The following is a 16,675-nucleotide window of genomic DNA, read 5'->3' as shown; positions in this document are numbered from 1 at the left end:
TTTTATTTGCGCATGTGTATTACTTTCTTACATTTTAAATGGCTAAAATAGGACAATATTCAAAAGCATACACAGTGAAAAGCCACCCCTCTTCCCCTCCATCCTTAAGCCTCCCGGTTCCCCTCCCCGAGACTGCCTGTGTCACTCACGCAGCTTTCCAGGACTCTTCTGTGTACACCAGCAAGCGTATACACACCCAAGTGTCGGGAACCGTACAGAATGTCTGTACCGTGCCGTTTCTACTTACAACTAATTTTGGAGATGATTCCATATTAGCACAAAAAGAACTTCCCCCGTCCTTTTTTAAAATAGCTACATAATAGTCCATGTGTGGATGTGCACGCATATTTAATAGAATATTCTTTAGATACAAGCTTATGGCTCTCAAGTACTCACAGTTGAAATTCAGATGGCCAAGTATTACCGAGCAGGAGTCTCTAGCAGACTTGTTTAAACTGTCAGAGAAAAAAGTGTCTTTTATTAATTAAGGATGCATACATGGTGCTTTTAAATCAGTGCCGTCCTGCAGAACTTTCTGCTGCTTCCCTGTGCCCTTCAGCACAGTAGCCACTGACCGCGTGTGGTCCTTGAAGTGGAGCAAGTGCCATCAAGGACCTCAGCTTACGATTTTATTGTAATTTAAACTTAAGCAGCTACACCTGGCTGGTGCCTGCTTTTTGGACAGTGCAGCTCTGAAATACGTACAAAGAATGTTGGAAAAGTGTCTCTTCGAGATTTTTCACATTTTAAAGCATCGATTTGTCCTTATAGTTTGCTCAGGAAACTCTTCTTGGTCAGAACAAAGCTGACGTTGACCCCAGCCCTGGCTGAACCATCAGCCCTGGCTGGGGGAGGATGAACCGCAGCCTGGAGAGGTTCCGCGCACCCTCTGCCAGGAGGAGGGCTGGGTGTGAGGAATTCTGATCCCGCTGCTTTGGTCTATAGCAGGACTGCCTTGAGCGAGAAGAAGCCCACAGTGAAGCCGAAGTCACCGGAGAAGAGCAAGCCAGACGAAAAGGACCCGGAAAAGTCACCCACCAAAAAACAAGAAGGTGAGTGAGAGGCCTGGGTCTGATGTGGGCTCAGGGCGGCTTCCAGCCTGGGGACCAGCCTCCCTGCTTCCCCCAACCGCTGGCTCCCTCGGGTTTTAGTTGAGGTTGGGCAGCCCTGCCTCAGACACGGAAGGCAGCCCTGGCCAACTCCGATTATGCCCCAGGACACTGTCTCTGCCGATCGAACTTGTGGAGGGCGAAATGGCAGCTCCCGAAATACCGCACTTTCTAGGGAAGAGAGATGAGTGCGACCGAGAGTAAAGGTTGGAGATCTGCTCAGAAGAGGCACTACCTGGGGCATTAGAGCCCTAGCTTCCTGAAGGCCCCGGGGAGAGTTGGGGAAGGGCCTCTCGTGGTCACAGAATGGCTTAGTGGGGAGTGTCTCTGAGCTGATAGGAAGTCAGGACTGAGGGGAAGGCGCTGCGCCATCCGTGACCCACCGGACGACGCGCGGCTGCGGCTCAGAGTCCCCGTCAGGTCGGGTCATTTTGTCTTGGGCAGTGGGTGAGATGGCCAGGTGGCGGGCCCTGGAGTGACGGGAGGCGGAATGAGGGTTGGATGAACTGGGCCCTGAAAGACAGAGTGTGACGGGAGCACATTGTGAGGCCCTCGCTTCTCACTGGGTTCTCCTAACACTGTGAACACCTTTCCAGCAGTCCCTGAGGAAAAGTACCTGACCTTGGAAGGGTTTCACAAGTTTGTTATTGACCGAGCCAAGCAAGACATCCGCAGTGTCTGGAGGGCCATTTTGTCCTGTGGCTACGATCTTCATTTTGAGAGGTAAGAACCAGTGCCCGCTGATACCTGGTGTAAAGGTTGTTCTCCATCACTAGAAGCTCCCCCAAGAAATTACTTCTTGGGGGGCCATTCCATCGGGCCTGTTTTTAACGCCTACTGAGTTATTTGCTAATTTTTCATAAGTGTTAAAGGTGGGTTTTCTCACGCATTTGGAAACAAGCCCTGTTCTAAACAACAGAAATTTATTGTCTCACGGTTCTGGAGGCTGGAAGGCCAAGACCAAGGTGCCGCAGGGTTGGTTTCTCGGGAGGGCTCCGTCCTGCTGTGCGCTCACGTGGCCTTCCGTCGTCCTATGAGGACACTAGTCCTTATCGGATTAGGGCCCCGCCCTTATGGCCTCATTAACCTTAATTACCTCTTTTTCAAGGCCCTGTCTCCAAATAATCTTTTTTTTTTTTTCAAATACAGTGAAATATATGCGAATTGGTGGAAAGGGGACCCATTTCAGTCCCTATCAGGGATGATTTCTTATTCAGAAGAATCTTTTTTTCCCTGGAGCCACACTTTCCCTCCCAGTCTCCATTGCCCTCTCTTCCCCTCAGGCAGGAGCGCAGCAAGTCACAAGTCACCAGGTCTCCAGGACCAAAGAAATACTGTTCCCCTTTCTAGCTGTAAGTGAATCCCAGGCAGACAGGATGTCGGCAAACCAAAAAAAGTCTCCCTTCCCTCTCCCCCTGGCTTCTCCCCGCTCTCCCTAGGCTCTCCCACACGCAGGTCCACCATCCTTCCCTGCAGCAGGACGTCCCGGGCCTCAGAGAAGGAATGGCTGTCAGGAGCATGCCTTTTTAAAACCCTGTTTTCAGAGTTGAGAAATTGTTTGCTGCTTGGACCAGCGCTTGGTACCTTCACTGAAGGCTCACAGATGGGCCTTGGATCATGGTGGCAGGGCCAAGTTCTCTGACTGGTACTGGAAACCAGTAAGAGTCATGACTGGGGCCAGAGGGGAGGCAGTTGTTAAAAGTAGATTCACCTACTTTCGACTAGAAAATGCATTCCAAGTGGGAAGGGAGCAAATCGGACTGCAAACTAATTCCAAGATGATGCATCTGAAACAGCTGGAAGGGCTGTGCTGTGGGGTCACAGCGATGCCCTGACACATCCAGCCTGGAAGGGGCTGTGAGGGGACCCTCCCGGCAGAGGGGATCCCCTTCCAAAGGAGGCTAGGTCCCTCAGAGCACTCTCGGGGTAGGACAGAGGTGGCCTGTAGCAAGCAGAGCCTGACAGCAGGTTCCACCACCTCCCTGAGCCAGGTGACCTCCCCATGATGCACCCTGGGTGGCATGTGGCCCACTTGAGGTGCCTTGGGCTCCAGAACTAGAGGCACCTGTCCCCTCGCCTGCCGCCTGCCAGCCTTTCTTAGGCTAATAGCTCCATGTTTGTGGAATAGGGACACGTGCACTCAGTAAAACCGCGTGCAGCGTGTACAGACACGAGGAGATTGCCTGTGGCTCTGTGCCCGGGGTGATCACTTTGAAATGTTTCAGTAAATACCTCTCCCAACATTTTTGCGGGGGTAGATTTTTTCAGTCCAGTAGGGTGGGGTCAGACAGGACACACCACTCCGCAGTCTGCTTTTTTCATTTTCCCACGTCATTCGGTCCTGTGCCACCAGATGATTTTGGTGGCTGCCCAGCAGTCCACAATTAAGGGGCAGTGTGATTTAGGGCTGAAGGTGCTGTGGTGAAGCAGCCTCACAAACGCAGCTTGCCTGCCCGTCCAAGTAGCTCCATGGATGAACCCGGGGGTGGGATCGCTGGGTAAGGGCTGATGGCCCAGTCACTCGGCAGCTGGCACTTCCTGTGCCCCCAGAAGGTGCTGGGCACCGTACTGTGTGCATCACAGCATCCTCTTAGTCCTCAGGACAGCACACAAGGCCGAGCTGTCACCAGCTCCATTTTATAGATGAAGAAACTGAGGCTCAGGAAGTAGCTGTGCTTTGTAGCCTAGACTCCAGAACCCTGTCCTTAACCCTTGTCTCCTGAGTACGTGGCCTCTGAGGAAAGCGTAAGACCCTGCTGCCCACAGACGAGAGGGCTGCACGCATGGCTGTGTGCGGCCCAGCTCCCCACACAGGCTGTGCCGTCCTCCCTCCTGACCCCAGCCCGCTCAGCTTGTTTCTTTTGGAAGGAGCTTTCCCCCAGCGAGGAGCAGCCCTTCTGCAGTCAGCATCTTGTTTGAGCACCAAGAAACACCTGGGAGGCAAGGCTGTCTTAGAAACGCCCTCTGGGAGCTGGGATGTGGCTCTGGAGGGGCCCAGCGACCCCCCCACCCCCCGGCGCTGCTGCCCCACCTTGCCTCTCCCTGCCCCAGGTGTGCCTGCATCGACGTCCGGCACGCACACAAGGCCTCGAGGAAGTGGACCCTGGAGATGGACGTGGCGCTCGTGCAGTACATCAACCGGCTGTGCCGCCACCTGGCCATCACGCCCGCTCGGTTGCATCCCCACGAGGTGTATCTGGACCCCGCGGACGCCGCCGACCCCAGGGTGGCCTGTCTCTTGAGTACGTGGCCCCATGGGGAAGCCTTTCGGGGTCCACCCTCTGCACTGCCCTGTGGGGACCTCCCCCACGACGGCGCGGGGGGTTTAGAAGAACTAGGTGCCCTTTACACGTCCATTAAACAAATCCTTGGGAACACCCGCTGTGAACCAGGTGGGCAAAAAAAGAGGAAGAGAAAGACAAGAAGCTGTGCTTGCGGCAGATTAGAGTTTGTGAGGCCTTATCATGTGCTCAGCGCAACCAAGCCAGGCAGCTGACCCGGGAGAGCACGGTGGCTGGGAGGCGAGGCCCCCGCCCAGGGGCCGCCACAGATGCCCGGCTGGCGTCGGGGGCGAGCGGGATCAGTGCAGTCTGGATGCATGTGTTAAAGGCTTCATCCCCAATTACAGGAGAGCCGCAGGTTTTTATCAAAAGCTAGGAATATACAAAAGAATTCTGCACACAAAGGACGTTCCCCACAAATCCATCCCTGCAAGATGACCCCTGTCATAGCACGTTGGCAAACGGCCCTGGACCGGCCTCTGTGCCTGGCCGCACGTGCCCCGGGCTCTGCTTAGCCCTCTCGGCCTCGCTTAGCCACGGGTCCGGATACTGTGAAGGTGAACGTCCGTCTCCCAGTTAGAGAGGAGACAGGTGTGAGGGCGGACAAGTAAAATCTGCCAGTGTCCCAGTTTCCTGTTTTTGATGTGTGCTGTCGCATTGGGAGAAGCTGGGTGAGAGGTACCCAAGATTCTGCATTATTTTTGCAACTTCTTATAGCCTGTAATTTTTTCAAAATATGGTACTCAGCCCGGGCACAGCCCCAAAGGCCGGCTGAGGGGGCCCTTGGATTCCTTAAGAGCCTGGACTTCGCCCTTCGCTCCTGCTTGGCACACGGTCAGGGAGATCGGGGCCCCACTCACTCACAAGCAGCCTCTCTGGGTCCCAGGGGTAAAACCCCCTGTGGGAGCCTCCTGGCCTCACTTGAAATGCCCCACTCTCAGGGCCCTCCCCGTGACCGGGCCACCTGATCGTTCACAGATGGGGAGTCTGGGCCTCACGGGGCCGAGCCCCCGCCTGACCGCTCCTTGTGCCCTGCAGACGTGCCCATCGAGAGTCTGCGCCTGCGCTTCGCCCTGCTCCAGTCCCTGAACACCACGCTGGAGACCTTCTTCCTGCCGCTGGTGGAGCTGCGCCAGACGCCCATGTACACCCACAGCATCGCCGCCCTGCTGAAGGAGGCCAAGGGTCAGTGCCGGGGGCCCTCGGGCTGGGACCCCACCACGGGGTCGCCGCCGTCACCTGGCCTTGGCGGCTGCCCAGGGTGACACCCCGACACCCAGCCTTACGTTTGACACACAGTCTCCTGTGGAGCAGCGGGTACCCCCAAGAGCAGTTACTAACAAACTGGGAGAAAATAAATTTACTAAAAATGTTTTCAGATTATTTAGAAATAGATCAAGTTAAAGCTCTGACTCTCTAGCTGCCCCCTGCATTGCAGAGGTGACCATTGCTAACAGATGAGTGTCTGTCCTTCCAGACTTTTCTGTTCACATACAAATGGACACACACTTGATTTTTTTTGTTTGTTTTTTAATTAAAAACTGGGCTTTATATGTTCTGTTCTGTGACTCTGCTGCCCAGATCTGTGTCAACGTGCTCAGAACCTCCTTGCCTGACCGTCCGCCATGCAGGTGCCCACATCCTTAGTGATAGATGCTTCGGTGGTTTTTATTTTTTGTTGTTTCAGGAGCGGCCACAGCAATACCTTGTTCTCTGTGTACTTGGGTTTGTATTCCTGAAAGCGAGGTGTCTCCTGAGCGTGGCAGGGTCCACAGGTTTAATTCTGGGTTCATTCACATTTGGGTGGATACTAATGAATTGCCCTCCAGCAGGGCGGGACCTCCTGTGCTCCCTGCAGCATGTCCTCCCCAGGGGCCCGCAGGCCGTCCCAGAAGAGACTGGACAGACCCACAGGGGACAGTGTGGCCTCCACCAGGCCTCAGGGTGACTGGGAAGGAGAGGAAGCCGCGCCATCCCAGCTTCTGTCCCACATTCCTCCCTTCAGGGCTGATCTTTTATGACACGAAGGTGACAGTCATGAATCGGGTGCTGAACGCCACCGTGCAGAGGACAGCTGACCACGCGGCGCCGGAGATAACTCTGGACCCACTGGAAATTGTAGGAGGTGAGCTTAGCTACACAGACCAGATGATGCTGACAGTAGTGCTTAAACTAGTTTATTTCTTACACATAAAAGAAGCCTCTAGAAGAGGTGGGGTCCAGGGCTGCTCTGACAGCGTGTGGCTTCCACTTCCCAGTCACTCCCGGGCTCGGGGCTCGTTGTTCCAGGCTGCAGGGGAGGGCGGGAGAGGTGGGCCGAGTCCTGGCCATGGACCTGCTCAAATCAGGGTTCTGGCACCAAAGAAGAGGGGAGGCTGGATACTGGGGAGGCAGCCAGGCGTCCCCACCACAGCTTGTGAACAGATAGATGTCAGGAGGGACAGGAAAGGAGGAGCCAGGTGGGCGGCCGCCCCAGGAGACACGCGGAAGGATGGGAGGGGCCGACCACGTGGGATGGGGTGGGCTCCTTGAGGGACCCACGTGGTGGAGGCGTGAAAAGTCCGGAGATGCTCCAGGAGCAGGAAGGAGGCAAGGCGGCGGAAGCAGGCCGGGCCTGCCAGGCGGCTGTCCCTTGGTAGGAGGCCGGAGCCACCCCCATGGGGTTCGACCACTTGGTTTCTCTCTCTAGGGGAGATCAGAGCTTCTGAAAACTCCTACTTCTGCCAGGCGGCCAGGCAGCTGGCCTCTGTGCCGTCCTCTCAGCTTTGCGTCAAGCTGGCGAGCGGCGGCGACCCCACCTATGCCTTCAACATCCGCTTCACTGGGGAGGAGGTCCACGGCACCAGTAAGTGACAGCCCCCCCGCCGGGCCCTCAGTCAGCCACTTTGGCAGGGAGGCTGTGTTTAAGATGTAAAAATTGCCGGGGTGATTTTTAGCCTAAATGGACCGAGGTCTTCCCCATTAGCCAGAGTAAAGCCATGTCCTCATGTCCCTGCTCTGCACAGGAGCAGGGCTGCCCCAGAGCCACCATCTGTCCAGGCTCTTCAGACCCAGCCCCCCGGCCTTGCCCCGTCCCCATGGACTTCAGCCCAGCGCTGTCCAGGCTTGGAGACCATGCTTCTGATCAGCACTGGGGGCGAGTTTCTTGCTGTGTGGACCCAGGAGAGAACACCTTCAGTGTGGATTGACTTCTCCAGGAAGAGTCCCTATTTGTGGGGTTGGTCGGGTTAAAAGCTAGTATGCGCCCTGTGAGAGACGAAGTTGCTCGTGGCCTTTTCACTCACGTTTGGCCCCAGACATCCAGGAAATGCTTCCCATGCTAAAAGGGAAAAGAAAATTCTTCCACTGGGCACTGGCCAGCACTGTGGCAGCCTCTGGGCACATCTTCCAGGCTCCCTGGGCGCAGCTCTATTCACTGAGATACCAGAACGTGCCAGGCCCAGGCTAACACCTTACACTCCTCATGACACCAGCACTGGCCCACTTCACAGATGGGGAAATGGGGGCTCCACACAGCTAAGCAGTTTCCCCAAGGTCAGGCAGCTAGCTGGGGTTCAAACCCAGGTCTGTGTGATTCCAAAGCCCAGCCCTTGGCCTGGCAGCTTCAGCAGACAGGGGTCTCCTGCTTCTCCGTGGAAGCTGAGTGAGGGCCAGGCCCTGACATCTGTCCCCAAGCAAGTCCTCTGCCTGGCTCTGACCAAACAGTGTGTGCACAGCTGTCCTCAGAGCTCCCTGACCTGAGGGTACTGACAGGGAGGGGCTGAGGAGACCCAGCCAGAGAGAGGAGGTTTGCGAGACACCCAGAGGCACATTTGGACCAGCAGCAGGAGAGGGTTGCTCCTTGCCCATTGCCCTGTGCACAGAACCGTGGGTGCATCCATTTTAGTGCTCACTGAACGTACATGGGACACCTGGGCTCAGCAAGAGGCAGTGCCAAGGAAAACGGGGCCTGCTGTTGGGTCACATGGATGTGGGTCCCACAAGCCCGCGTGTCATTGTCAGCTTGCAGCTGTGAGGTGCCCTGAGTAGGATCTGCCTTTGATCTTTTCAAATCCCTGAAACTAGCCTGGAGGTCGGTACAATTACTGCCTCCAGTTGAGAGATGGAGGGGCCGAGGCCGGTCAGGAAGTGGAATGATTCCTTGAGGTGGGGTCACCCAGCTTATCCCCAGCCCCACGGGTTCAGGTCCAGTCTCCCAGCCCTCAGGCGAGTTCTCTCCACTCCACCGAGAAAGTCACGGTCAGGGGGCAGATGAGGTGCTGGTCCCGGTGGGGGCAGGACTGAGAGGCCCCGTCTGTCCCGCAGGCGGCTCCTTCCGCCACTTTCTGTGGCAGGTGTGCAAAGAGCTTCAGAGCTCCTCGCTCTCCCTCCTCCTGCTGTGCCCCAGCTCCGCCGTCAACAAGAGCAAGGTAAGATGCTGAGGCCCCAGCCGTCGGCTCCCTGAGGGGCAGTGGCTGGGCGCGTGCGCGCGTGTCCTCATCGGCTCTGGTCCTTTCACCAGGCTTCTGGCGGCACAGCTCTGAGACAGGGGCCTGCCTTGCAGGGGGTCCTTCCCGCCTCCTGTGGGTCACGTGGGCCGGGGACACATGTTCCAGGGGGAGCAGAGGCACACGTCAGTCACCTCGCCTCCGCCTCCACTTTCAGGGCAAGTACATCCTGACCCCAAGCCCCATCACCTACGGCGAGGAGCAGCTGCTGCACTTCCTGGGCCAGCTGCTGGGAATTGCGATCCGAGCAGATGTTCCTCTTCCCCTGGACCTCCTGCCCTCCTTCTGGAAGACGCTGGTGGGCGAGCCCCTGGACCCCGACCAGGACCTGCAGGAAGCAGACATACTCACCTACAATTATGTCAAGAAATTCGAGAGTGTAAGTGAAAAGCGTGTTTTCCCGGGGTGGCAGTGCCCTGTGGCCCGCTGTCTGCTTAGGCCTCTGTGTCCCACCCGCAGACTGACGGGGCTCTCCCGAAAAACATTAGGGAGCCTGGGGCATCCCCGCTGGCCAGGCTTGCCTCACGGGGACAGGAGCCGCTGGCTTCCCTCCCTGTGGACAGCAGCAGACGGGACGACCTGACCAGCCTGTGGGGCCTGTTAGGACACAGGGGTGAAGGGTTCCTGGCCACTGAATGAGCAGAGGTGTTGGGTGGGAACTGCTCCAAGTAGAGCCAGTTCCACTTTTAAGCGCTTGGTTTGAGGGCTTCGCGAAGAGCATGGGAGATCAGCTCCTGGGCCTCACCTGGGCAGGGCCTCACCTGGGCCAGGGCCTGGAGAACAGGGCTGTTTCTCCCTGCCCTGTGTGCTGGGACCCACAGACACAGCGACCACAGCAGTGTGTGACTGCCCCCCTCCACACGCAGGCCCGCCCACCTGTGCTCGGGGCTCAGGCTGCCACCACGTCCGCCCAGTGGCTCAGCAGAGTCGCCGAGGCCAGGCTGGGGCTCCCGTCCGTGGCCAGGGAGCGCCGAGCTACTCCCCGATTATGTGAGGCCCGTGCTGGAGGGCTGTGTTCAGAAGTCCTCACGGCAAGGCCAGGAGGGAGGTGAGGCTCAGAGAGGTGGGCTGGCTGGGAGCAGAGCCACCAGCAGGGCTCAGGTCTGTCCAGCTGGAAAGCCTGTGCTTTTTGGCCCCACACGCTCTCCTCAGAACAGAGACTGTCCCAGTGGAGAGTGGAGGTGGCCTCTGATCCAGCCCCCCCGCCTTGGGCCAATGGTGTTTGGCCTCCGGGGAGCAGACTTCGTGTCAGAGGAGGTGGCATCTGTCAGCAGAAGGAGATGTCAGCTGATCGGCCTCCCCCGACACAGACATGACAGGCCCTCTGAGGGGCCTCATTGCCGGACTCTCCATAGTCCCCTTAGCTGCCTCTTGACGGCAACGAATGCAGGGGAGCAGCAGAGCCGGGGTCCTGGATAGCAGTTGGCTTCTCAGCAGAAACAGCTGATGATGGATTGTCTAAAGGGTTAAAGCAGGACACCCCTCCCACTGTGGGCTTCGGGGTTCTGTCACTGCCAGGCGCTGCTCTGAGCAGTCTTCCCGGGGCTGTGGGTAGCGGCGAGGGCCTGAAGCGGGCAAGAGATGTAAGACGGTGTCCAGGCAGACAGCCCAGCCGAGGCTTCCGTCTGGAGGGGATGGGCAAGACCCCGGAGGGAGCCGGGGTACCAGAGCCAACAGGCCTTGTCCATGTGCCTAACCCTGAACTGATGGCAAGGCTGACGGCCCAGGCCTGTGCCACCTGCCCAAACAACACCCAGTGTTTGCCCAACTAGGGATGGGGTTCTGTCTTCCGGGGGCCTCGGGAGCCGGGCAGCAGTGAGCCCCACTCTGCCCCTTCCCTCCAGATCGACGACGAGACCGAGCTGGAGGCCCTGTGCGCCGAGATCGCCTCCCAGCACCTGGCCACCGAGAGCCCTGACGGGCCCAACAAGCCCTGCTGCCGGTTTACCTACCTGACCATGACGGGCGAGGAGGTGGAGCTGTGCAGCCGCGGCCGGCACATCCCTGTGGCGTGAGTGCACGGGGCCGAGGTCGGGCCGGGGGCTTCCTCCAGGGGGGTCGTGAGGCAGGAGTTGGGGCACCAGGAGAGAGGGTGGAATATCTCAGTGGAAGGACCTTATTCAGAAACACGGACTCAGGCAGGTGACTCCCAGAGCAGGAGAGGAATTCATGAGCTGCCAGGTCTGGGAGATCTGGGTACCGGCCTGGGCCCCTCTGCCCAAGCGGGTTTGTACCCCCGGGCCCTGGAGCAGCCCACAGGGCATCGCCCCTCACCTGCGTCCCCCACACCCTGCAGGTGGGAGAACAAGGACATCTACGCGGCAGCCATCCGGAGCCTGCGGCTGCGGGAGCTGCAGAACGTGGAGTGCGTGACGGCCGTGCGGGCGGGCCTGGGCGCCATCATCCCCCTGCAGCTTCTCACCACGCTCAGCCCGCTGGAGATGGAGCTGCGGACGTGCGGCCTCCCTTACATCAACCTCGAGTTCCTGAAGGTCGGTGGCCAGGCTGGGCGGGATTGGCAGGCGAGTCGGCAGTGGCCTGTCAGTACCTCCTGTGTCCCCGCACTCTGTCCCCCTACATGTGGGAGGCTCTGTGCTAACCCCTGTCTCTGCTGAGTAAACTGAAGCTGAGAGGTCACTTGCCCAAGGTCACCCAGCCAGGAAGCGGTAGAGTCAAACTTGGGGCCCGGATCACCTGCCTCCAGAGCCCGTGAATTAAGGTGAAGCACATTTTTGCCGAGCCTCCTGCACGCCTCAGCCAGGCCGGCCCTTGCCTGTGCTAGTGGGGAGGCCTTGCCCAAGTGACTTCACCTACTGGGAATCGTGACAGGACCCGCCCAGTGGGGTCAGTGGGGGACGGGGCCTAGTGCACAGGCCACGGTCACACAGACACAGTTACAGCTCTCTGTGGGCCTGGCCACCACTGTACTCTCCCCGTGTCCTGCGGCCATCGTTTCTCTGCTGCACCCTGCCCCGGGATTGGGCCCGGCCTGGGGGGCACTGGGTTAGCAGAGGGCCAGGCCCGCTTACGTCTGGGGATCTCTCTTCCCCAGGCCCACACCATGTACCAGGTGGGGCTGATGGAGACGGACCAGCACATCGAGTTCTTCTGGGGGGCACTGGAGATGTTTGCCCAGGAGGAGCTGTGCAAGTTCATCAAGTTTGCCTGCAACCAGGAGCGCATCCCGTTCACCTGCCCCTGCAAAGACGGGGGCCCCGACACAGCCCATGTGCCCCCGTACCCCATGAAGATTGCCCCCCCGGATGGCACAGCAGGTACTGGCCCCCCCGGTTATGTTCCAAGTGGGGACACACATGCCTCTCTGTTTGGAGCCAGGGCTGCTAGGCCCTGCACGAGGGGGGAGAGCAATGGACGGGGACCCCCAAACACCAAAGCCCAAAAGTAAATGAGGGAAAGGCCAAGGGAGGGAGGTCAGAGGTCATGTGCTTCTCAAACTTGACCTTCACCAAGTGGCAGAACAGGCTTGATGTTGACACGTCTTCTGAAATTTTAAAAAGCTACAAATCCAGAAATGTTTTGATCTTCTAACTTTTTAAATGCAGCAAAATAATTAAATTTTAAAAATCAAAACAAAACTCCTTGCTGGCCAAACCTGCCTGCAGCCAGATTCTGTCACAAGTCAGCAACCTGCTGCCTGTGCTGTACGGGGTGGTTACGGGTCTGCCCTTTCCTCCCCCAGACTCTCCCCCTGCCCCGCCCTGCAGGCCCTCGTCCCTCTCCTGCTGGGCCTCGGGGTTAGCTTGCATCCGCCCAGAAAGGCAAACCTGGAGGCGGAGGGGCCAGCCAGGCCTCTGTGGGACCCGGGCCCACACTAACGCCGGCCGATGTCTCTCCTGTAGGCTCCCCAGACTCTCGGTACATCCGAGTGGAGACCTGCATGTTCATGATCAAGCTTCCCCAGTACTCCTCGCTGGAAATCATGCTGGAGAAACTTCGTTGTGCCATCCACTACCGCGAAGACCCACTGAGTGGCTGAGGGGAGGAAGCCCGAGTTAGGCTGTCACCAAGGCACCGCTCCACCGGCCTGGGAAGCCTGCCGCTGCGGGCACTTCCCTCCGGGGCCCTGCGTGAGGAGTTGGCGACATTTTGCTTTTCCAAACTTTTGTCCACATTCCGGGGCCTCGTGGAAGACTTACCCTTATGTATTTGTATGTTTCGTGGTGGGTCGGTTCTTTTGCTACCTGTTTGTGGTATGTTTGTAGGATAGTTTAGGTCCCAGTTTGTGTCTCATTTGATCTTCCTGGACATTGTCCTTCGTGGCCACTGGATTCTGATGCCCCGATGCCTCAGCTGGTTCCACATCATAGAACCACCCAGCAGAAAGCTGGTAGTGAGACGCCCTCGGCCCACAGAGTGTCCTGCTCCTTCTGCAGCACGTCACCACAGGCTTGCCGTGCCCGTCCGCCCCGAGCTGGAGGTTCTCCTGGACGCGGCTCCTGCAGGCCTCCTTCCACCTCGAAATGGTTGGGCTAGTTCCCCAAACATGGGAGACGCGCCCAGCGAGCTCTGTGTGTTCATCTTCGGGCTTTAGAACCTTGTTTATGGTCTAGGTTTTTTCTGAGGAAAAGCCCACAGTGGTTCCCCTGTCCCTTCCCACCCAGACAGCCCTCTCTGCTCTCCGACTCTTCTGGGCCCTGGTCCGACAGGTTCCCGCTGAGTGCTGTTCAGGACCAGAAGACCAAAGGGTAACTCTACCTGAGTTCACAGAGCCAGGCCAGCTGCACCTCAGTTCAGGAGTTGGAGGCACAGTGCTCAGGTGGGGGCCTTCTCCCGAGACTCTGATTGAACAGGAAAGCACACGATTCAAGCCTGCCCCACTTGCGTACTCAGAAATGGCCCAGCCTCGCTGCAGATTTTGTAATGTGAGGAACAGAGGAAAGGGCCACATCCCATTTTAACAAGAGCTCTCTGAGATGCTCTGCCCATTTGAGGTCTGCGTCCATGACTAAGACCTTCAAGTCCAGATGGAGACACCGGGGGTCCTTCCGCCCCTCTAGCCAGGCCTGCCGTGCGGCCCCTCCCCGCCCCACGTGTGTGTGTGCCAGGGCTGAGCTGCTCCAGGCTCACCCACTGCCCCAAAAGTGCATTCGTGCCCCAAATAGGTCTTTGTCCAATGGTACTTTGTTCGAGAGCAGCATATGCCGTCTTGTTGGACACTGTCATTTTGGGCCTTGCCAGTTCTCGCAAAATCGCGTCACTGTATTTATTGTACAATATTGTGAATAGTGGGAGCTCTGAGTGAGTGCTGTCTAGGAGGCTTTGGAGTGTGAATGCTGGTGAGAGAAAGAGGGTGTGCTCCTCCTTTCTCTGCTGTGGCCCTGGCCTGTCGGAAAGATGTGTGGATTTTAGAGTTAGAGCCATTAGCATCCATCTCCTCCCTGTTATTCTTAGGAAATGCGTTAAGGACCATTGTAGAAAAGATTCCCAGACCTAAGGAAAAGATAAACCGGGATGAATCGTTCGTTGCATCAGTTACATTTGATGCAGGAGCAGTCACGTCCGGAGGTGAGTGCCTGCAAGCAGCTGCCCTGCTTGGAAGGAAGACGGTCGGCCGCTCCCTCCCGGGGGCCGCAGCCCCCTTGACTGGGGGTCACGTCAGGAGGTCATCCTGACCATAAGGATCCTCTTATTTCATTTCTGCATAATGAAATGGCCTCTGGATTTATTAGAAGTGGTTTTTCCTCCTCGTACTTTTAAATCTTGTTCCCCCCATCCTTCCTATCCCTTGGATGGACTCAGAATTGTCAGCTACCTCCCCAAGAGGGGTTTGGTGAGCTTCTGTTGGCCCATCACTGGACTAGATCTGCTGCTAACGTGACTGCTTCTCCCAGAGAGCACATTGAGGTCCAGACAGATCCAAACCTTGGCCCTAAAAAACGTGTGCTGTAAAGTTACTTGATGTATATTTATTATAATTATTTATGGTTGCATTTAACAAACTTTTCATTCAATTTGATGCCATTTACACCACTGCTGTGTAAAGGAAGCTCACGACAGGAAAAGTTGCACCAATAAATAACCTTCATCTAATTTTGATTGACCTTGAGCGCTGTGTGGTCGTCATGCACTCTTGCTGAGAAGACTCAAAGGCCAGTGCGCTCGGCTGGCTCTGATGCTTGAGGGTCGCCAGGAGGCCAGGAATTAAAAGTGTTTCTAATCATTATGGTCTCTGCACTCGGAGCGATTCTTGCCCCACGCGCTTACCGACTGCTCGGCACCCCGAGTCTCTGTCTTCGTATAGAAAGCTGGATTGACAGGATGGAAATCCGAGGTCAAAGGTAAGCCTGGCCCTGCAGGTTCTGCCCGCTCCTTGTCCTGGCGCTGGTCTCTGCTCCTGTGCCGGTGTGAGGCCTTTCCTCAAGTGAGCTGTTGCTCCAGTAAAGTCCGGGCCTTTCTGAGCCCACGTGTCCTCCCTCGGCACAGGCAGGGATTTAGAACTACTTCTTGCAAAAGGAAAGTTCACAGAAGAGGTGAGGACTTATCAGCTCCACGCTGCTTTCCAAGATTGACTCTGCCCTCTTCTTGCTCCTGTGTCCGTCCCAGACATACTCCTGACCACACACACAGATATACACACACACACACACCCCTGTGGTCTGCATTCAGGAAAACCCAGCCAGTCTCCCTGACTCATTTATCACCTCCCCGTGTTCTGTGGGAGCCCTCACTCAGACCCACTTCATTCTCACTCTCTTGACTCCATTAGTCAGTGCTCACTTTTAGTGAATGCGTTCTACGTATGTCTTTATTACACAAAGAGCAAGAACCCTCTCAGATGAGGAACAAGCAACTTTCCCTTCTTCTCATGTCTGTCTTCAGGGTGCTAGAAACGGAGCAAAAGTGACCACTCAGAGCAGAGAGATGACCTCTGTCAGACATGCGCAGCTGGGGCGTGAGTTACCTCTGCCCTCCGAGCACAGCAAGGACTCTCCTGCTGTCTGGGATGGTGGAGGAGGCCATCTCCTTTTTAACAAGTTGCCTCTTTATATATAAAAAGTATACTGTATATATTTTTATACACACACACACACACACACACTCAAAATATGTACAGAATTACACCATCCAATAATGAAGATATCTATCCTCATTAGTTATCAGGGGAATGCAAATTAAAATCACAACAAGGTATATATACTGCACCACCACCAAAAGAGCTAGAAAGACAATACCATGGTTGGGAAAGATGTGGAGCCAACAAAACGCTCCCCCACTGCTGAGGAAATGTATCGGACAACTGCTTTGGAAAACTGGTGCTGTCTATGCACTTCCTCTGTGACCAGCAATTCCACTCCTAAATGTAAATCCAACAGAAATACGTCACCAAGACACGTTTCCAAAACATACAGACAGCTTATACAGCTCAACAACAAAAAGAACCCAATCAAAAAACGGGCAGAAGACCTAAACAAACATTTCTCCAAAGAAGACATACAGATGGCCAACAGGCACATGAAAAAGTGCTCAGTGCCGCTGATTATCAGAGAAATGCAAATCAAAACAACAACGAGGTATCACCTCACACCAGTCAGAATGGCCATGACCAAAAAGTACACGAACAATAAATGCTGGTTGCTGTTAATAGCGGGGTGTATGTGTCTTTTTGAGTCAATGTTTTTGTTTTTCTGATATATGCCCAGGAGTGGAACTGCTGGGCCATGTGATGGTTCTATTTTAAGATTTTTGAGAAACCTCCACATTGTTTTCCACAGGGGCTGCACCAATTTACGTTCCCGCTAACAGCATACAAGGGTTCCCTCTTCTCCACATACTTGCC

General features: G+C 56.2%; 1 protein-coding gene across 11 annotated transcripts in view; it reads left to right on the top strand.

The window, feature by feature from the left end:
• HECTD4 (HECT domain E3 ubiquitin protein ligase 4) overlaps window positions 1-16,352 on the top strand; it is a 165,778-nt gene extending 149,426 nt beyond the window's left edge. For 5 of the 11 annotated variants that reach the window (XM_032471594.1, XM_032471595.1, XM_032471591.1 and 2 more), the window contains exons 65-76: window positions 946-1,052; window positions 1,706-1,832; window positions 4,161-4,351; window positions 5,429-5,575; window positions 6,396-6,515; window positions 7,080-7,235; window positions 8,696-8,799; window positions 9,035-9,256; window positions 10,722-10,888; window positions 11,174-11,369; window positions 11,930-12,152; window positions 12,738-16,352. In XM_032471594.1, coding sequence (XP_032327485.1) covers window positions 946-1,052; window positions 1,706-1,832; window positions 4,161-4,351; window positions 5,429-5,575; window positions 6,396-6,515; window positions 7,080-7,235; window positions 8,696-8,799; window positions 9,035-9,256; window positions 10,722-10,888; window positions 11,174-11,369; window positions 11,930-12,152; window positions 12,738-12,874 — 1,897 coding nt within the window. In that variant the 3' untranslated portion in view covers window positions 12,875-16,352. Of the gene's footprint in view, window positions 1-945; window positions 1,053-1,705; window positions 1,833-4,160; window positions 4,352-5,428; window positions 5,576-6,395; window positions 6,516-7,079; window positions 7,236-7,395; window positions 8,661-8,695; window positions 8,800-9,034; window positions 9,257-10,721; window positions 10,889-11,173; window positions 11,370-11,929; window positions 12,153-12,737 lie in introns of those variants that run through there. The other 6 variants (XM_032471599.1, XM_032471601.1, XM_032471593.1 and 3 more) reach the window with 4 other exon arrangements.
• The last annotated feature ends 323 nt before the right edge of the window (window positions 16,353-16,675 follow it).

The sequence above is a fragment of the Camelus ferus genome, chromosome 32 (assembly GCF_009834535.1).
Source record: "Camelus ferus isolate YT-003-E chromosome 32, BCGSAC_Cfer_1.0, whole genome shotgun sequence".
Lineage (NCBI taxonomy): Eukaryota > Metazoa > Chordata > Mammalia > Artiodactyla > Camelidae > Camelus > Camelus ferus.
This window is presented reverse-complemented; position numbering and strand designations above follow the sequence as displayed.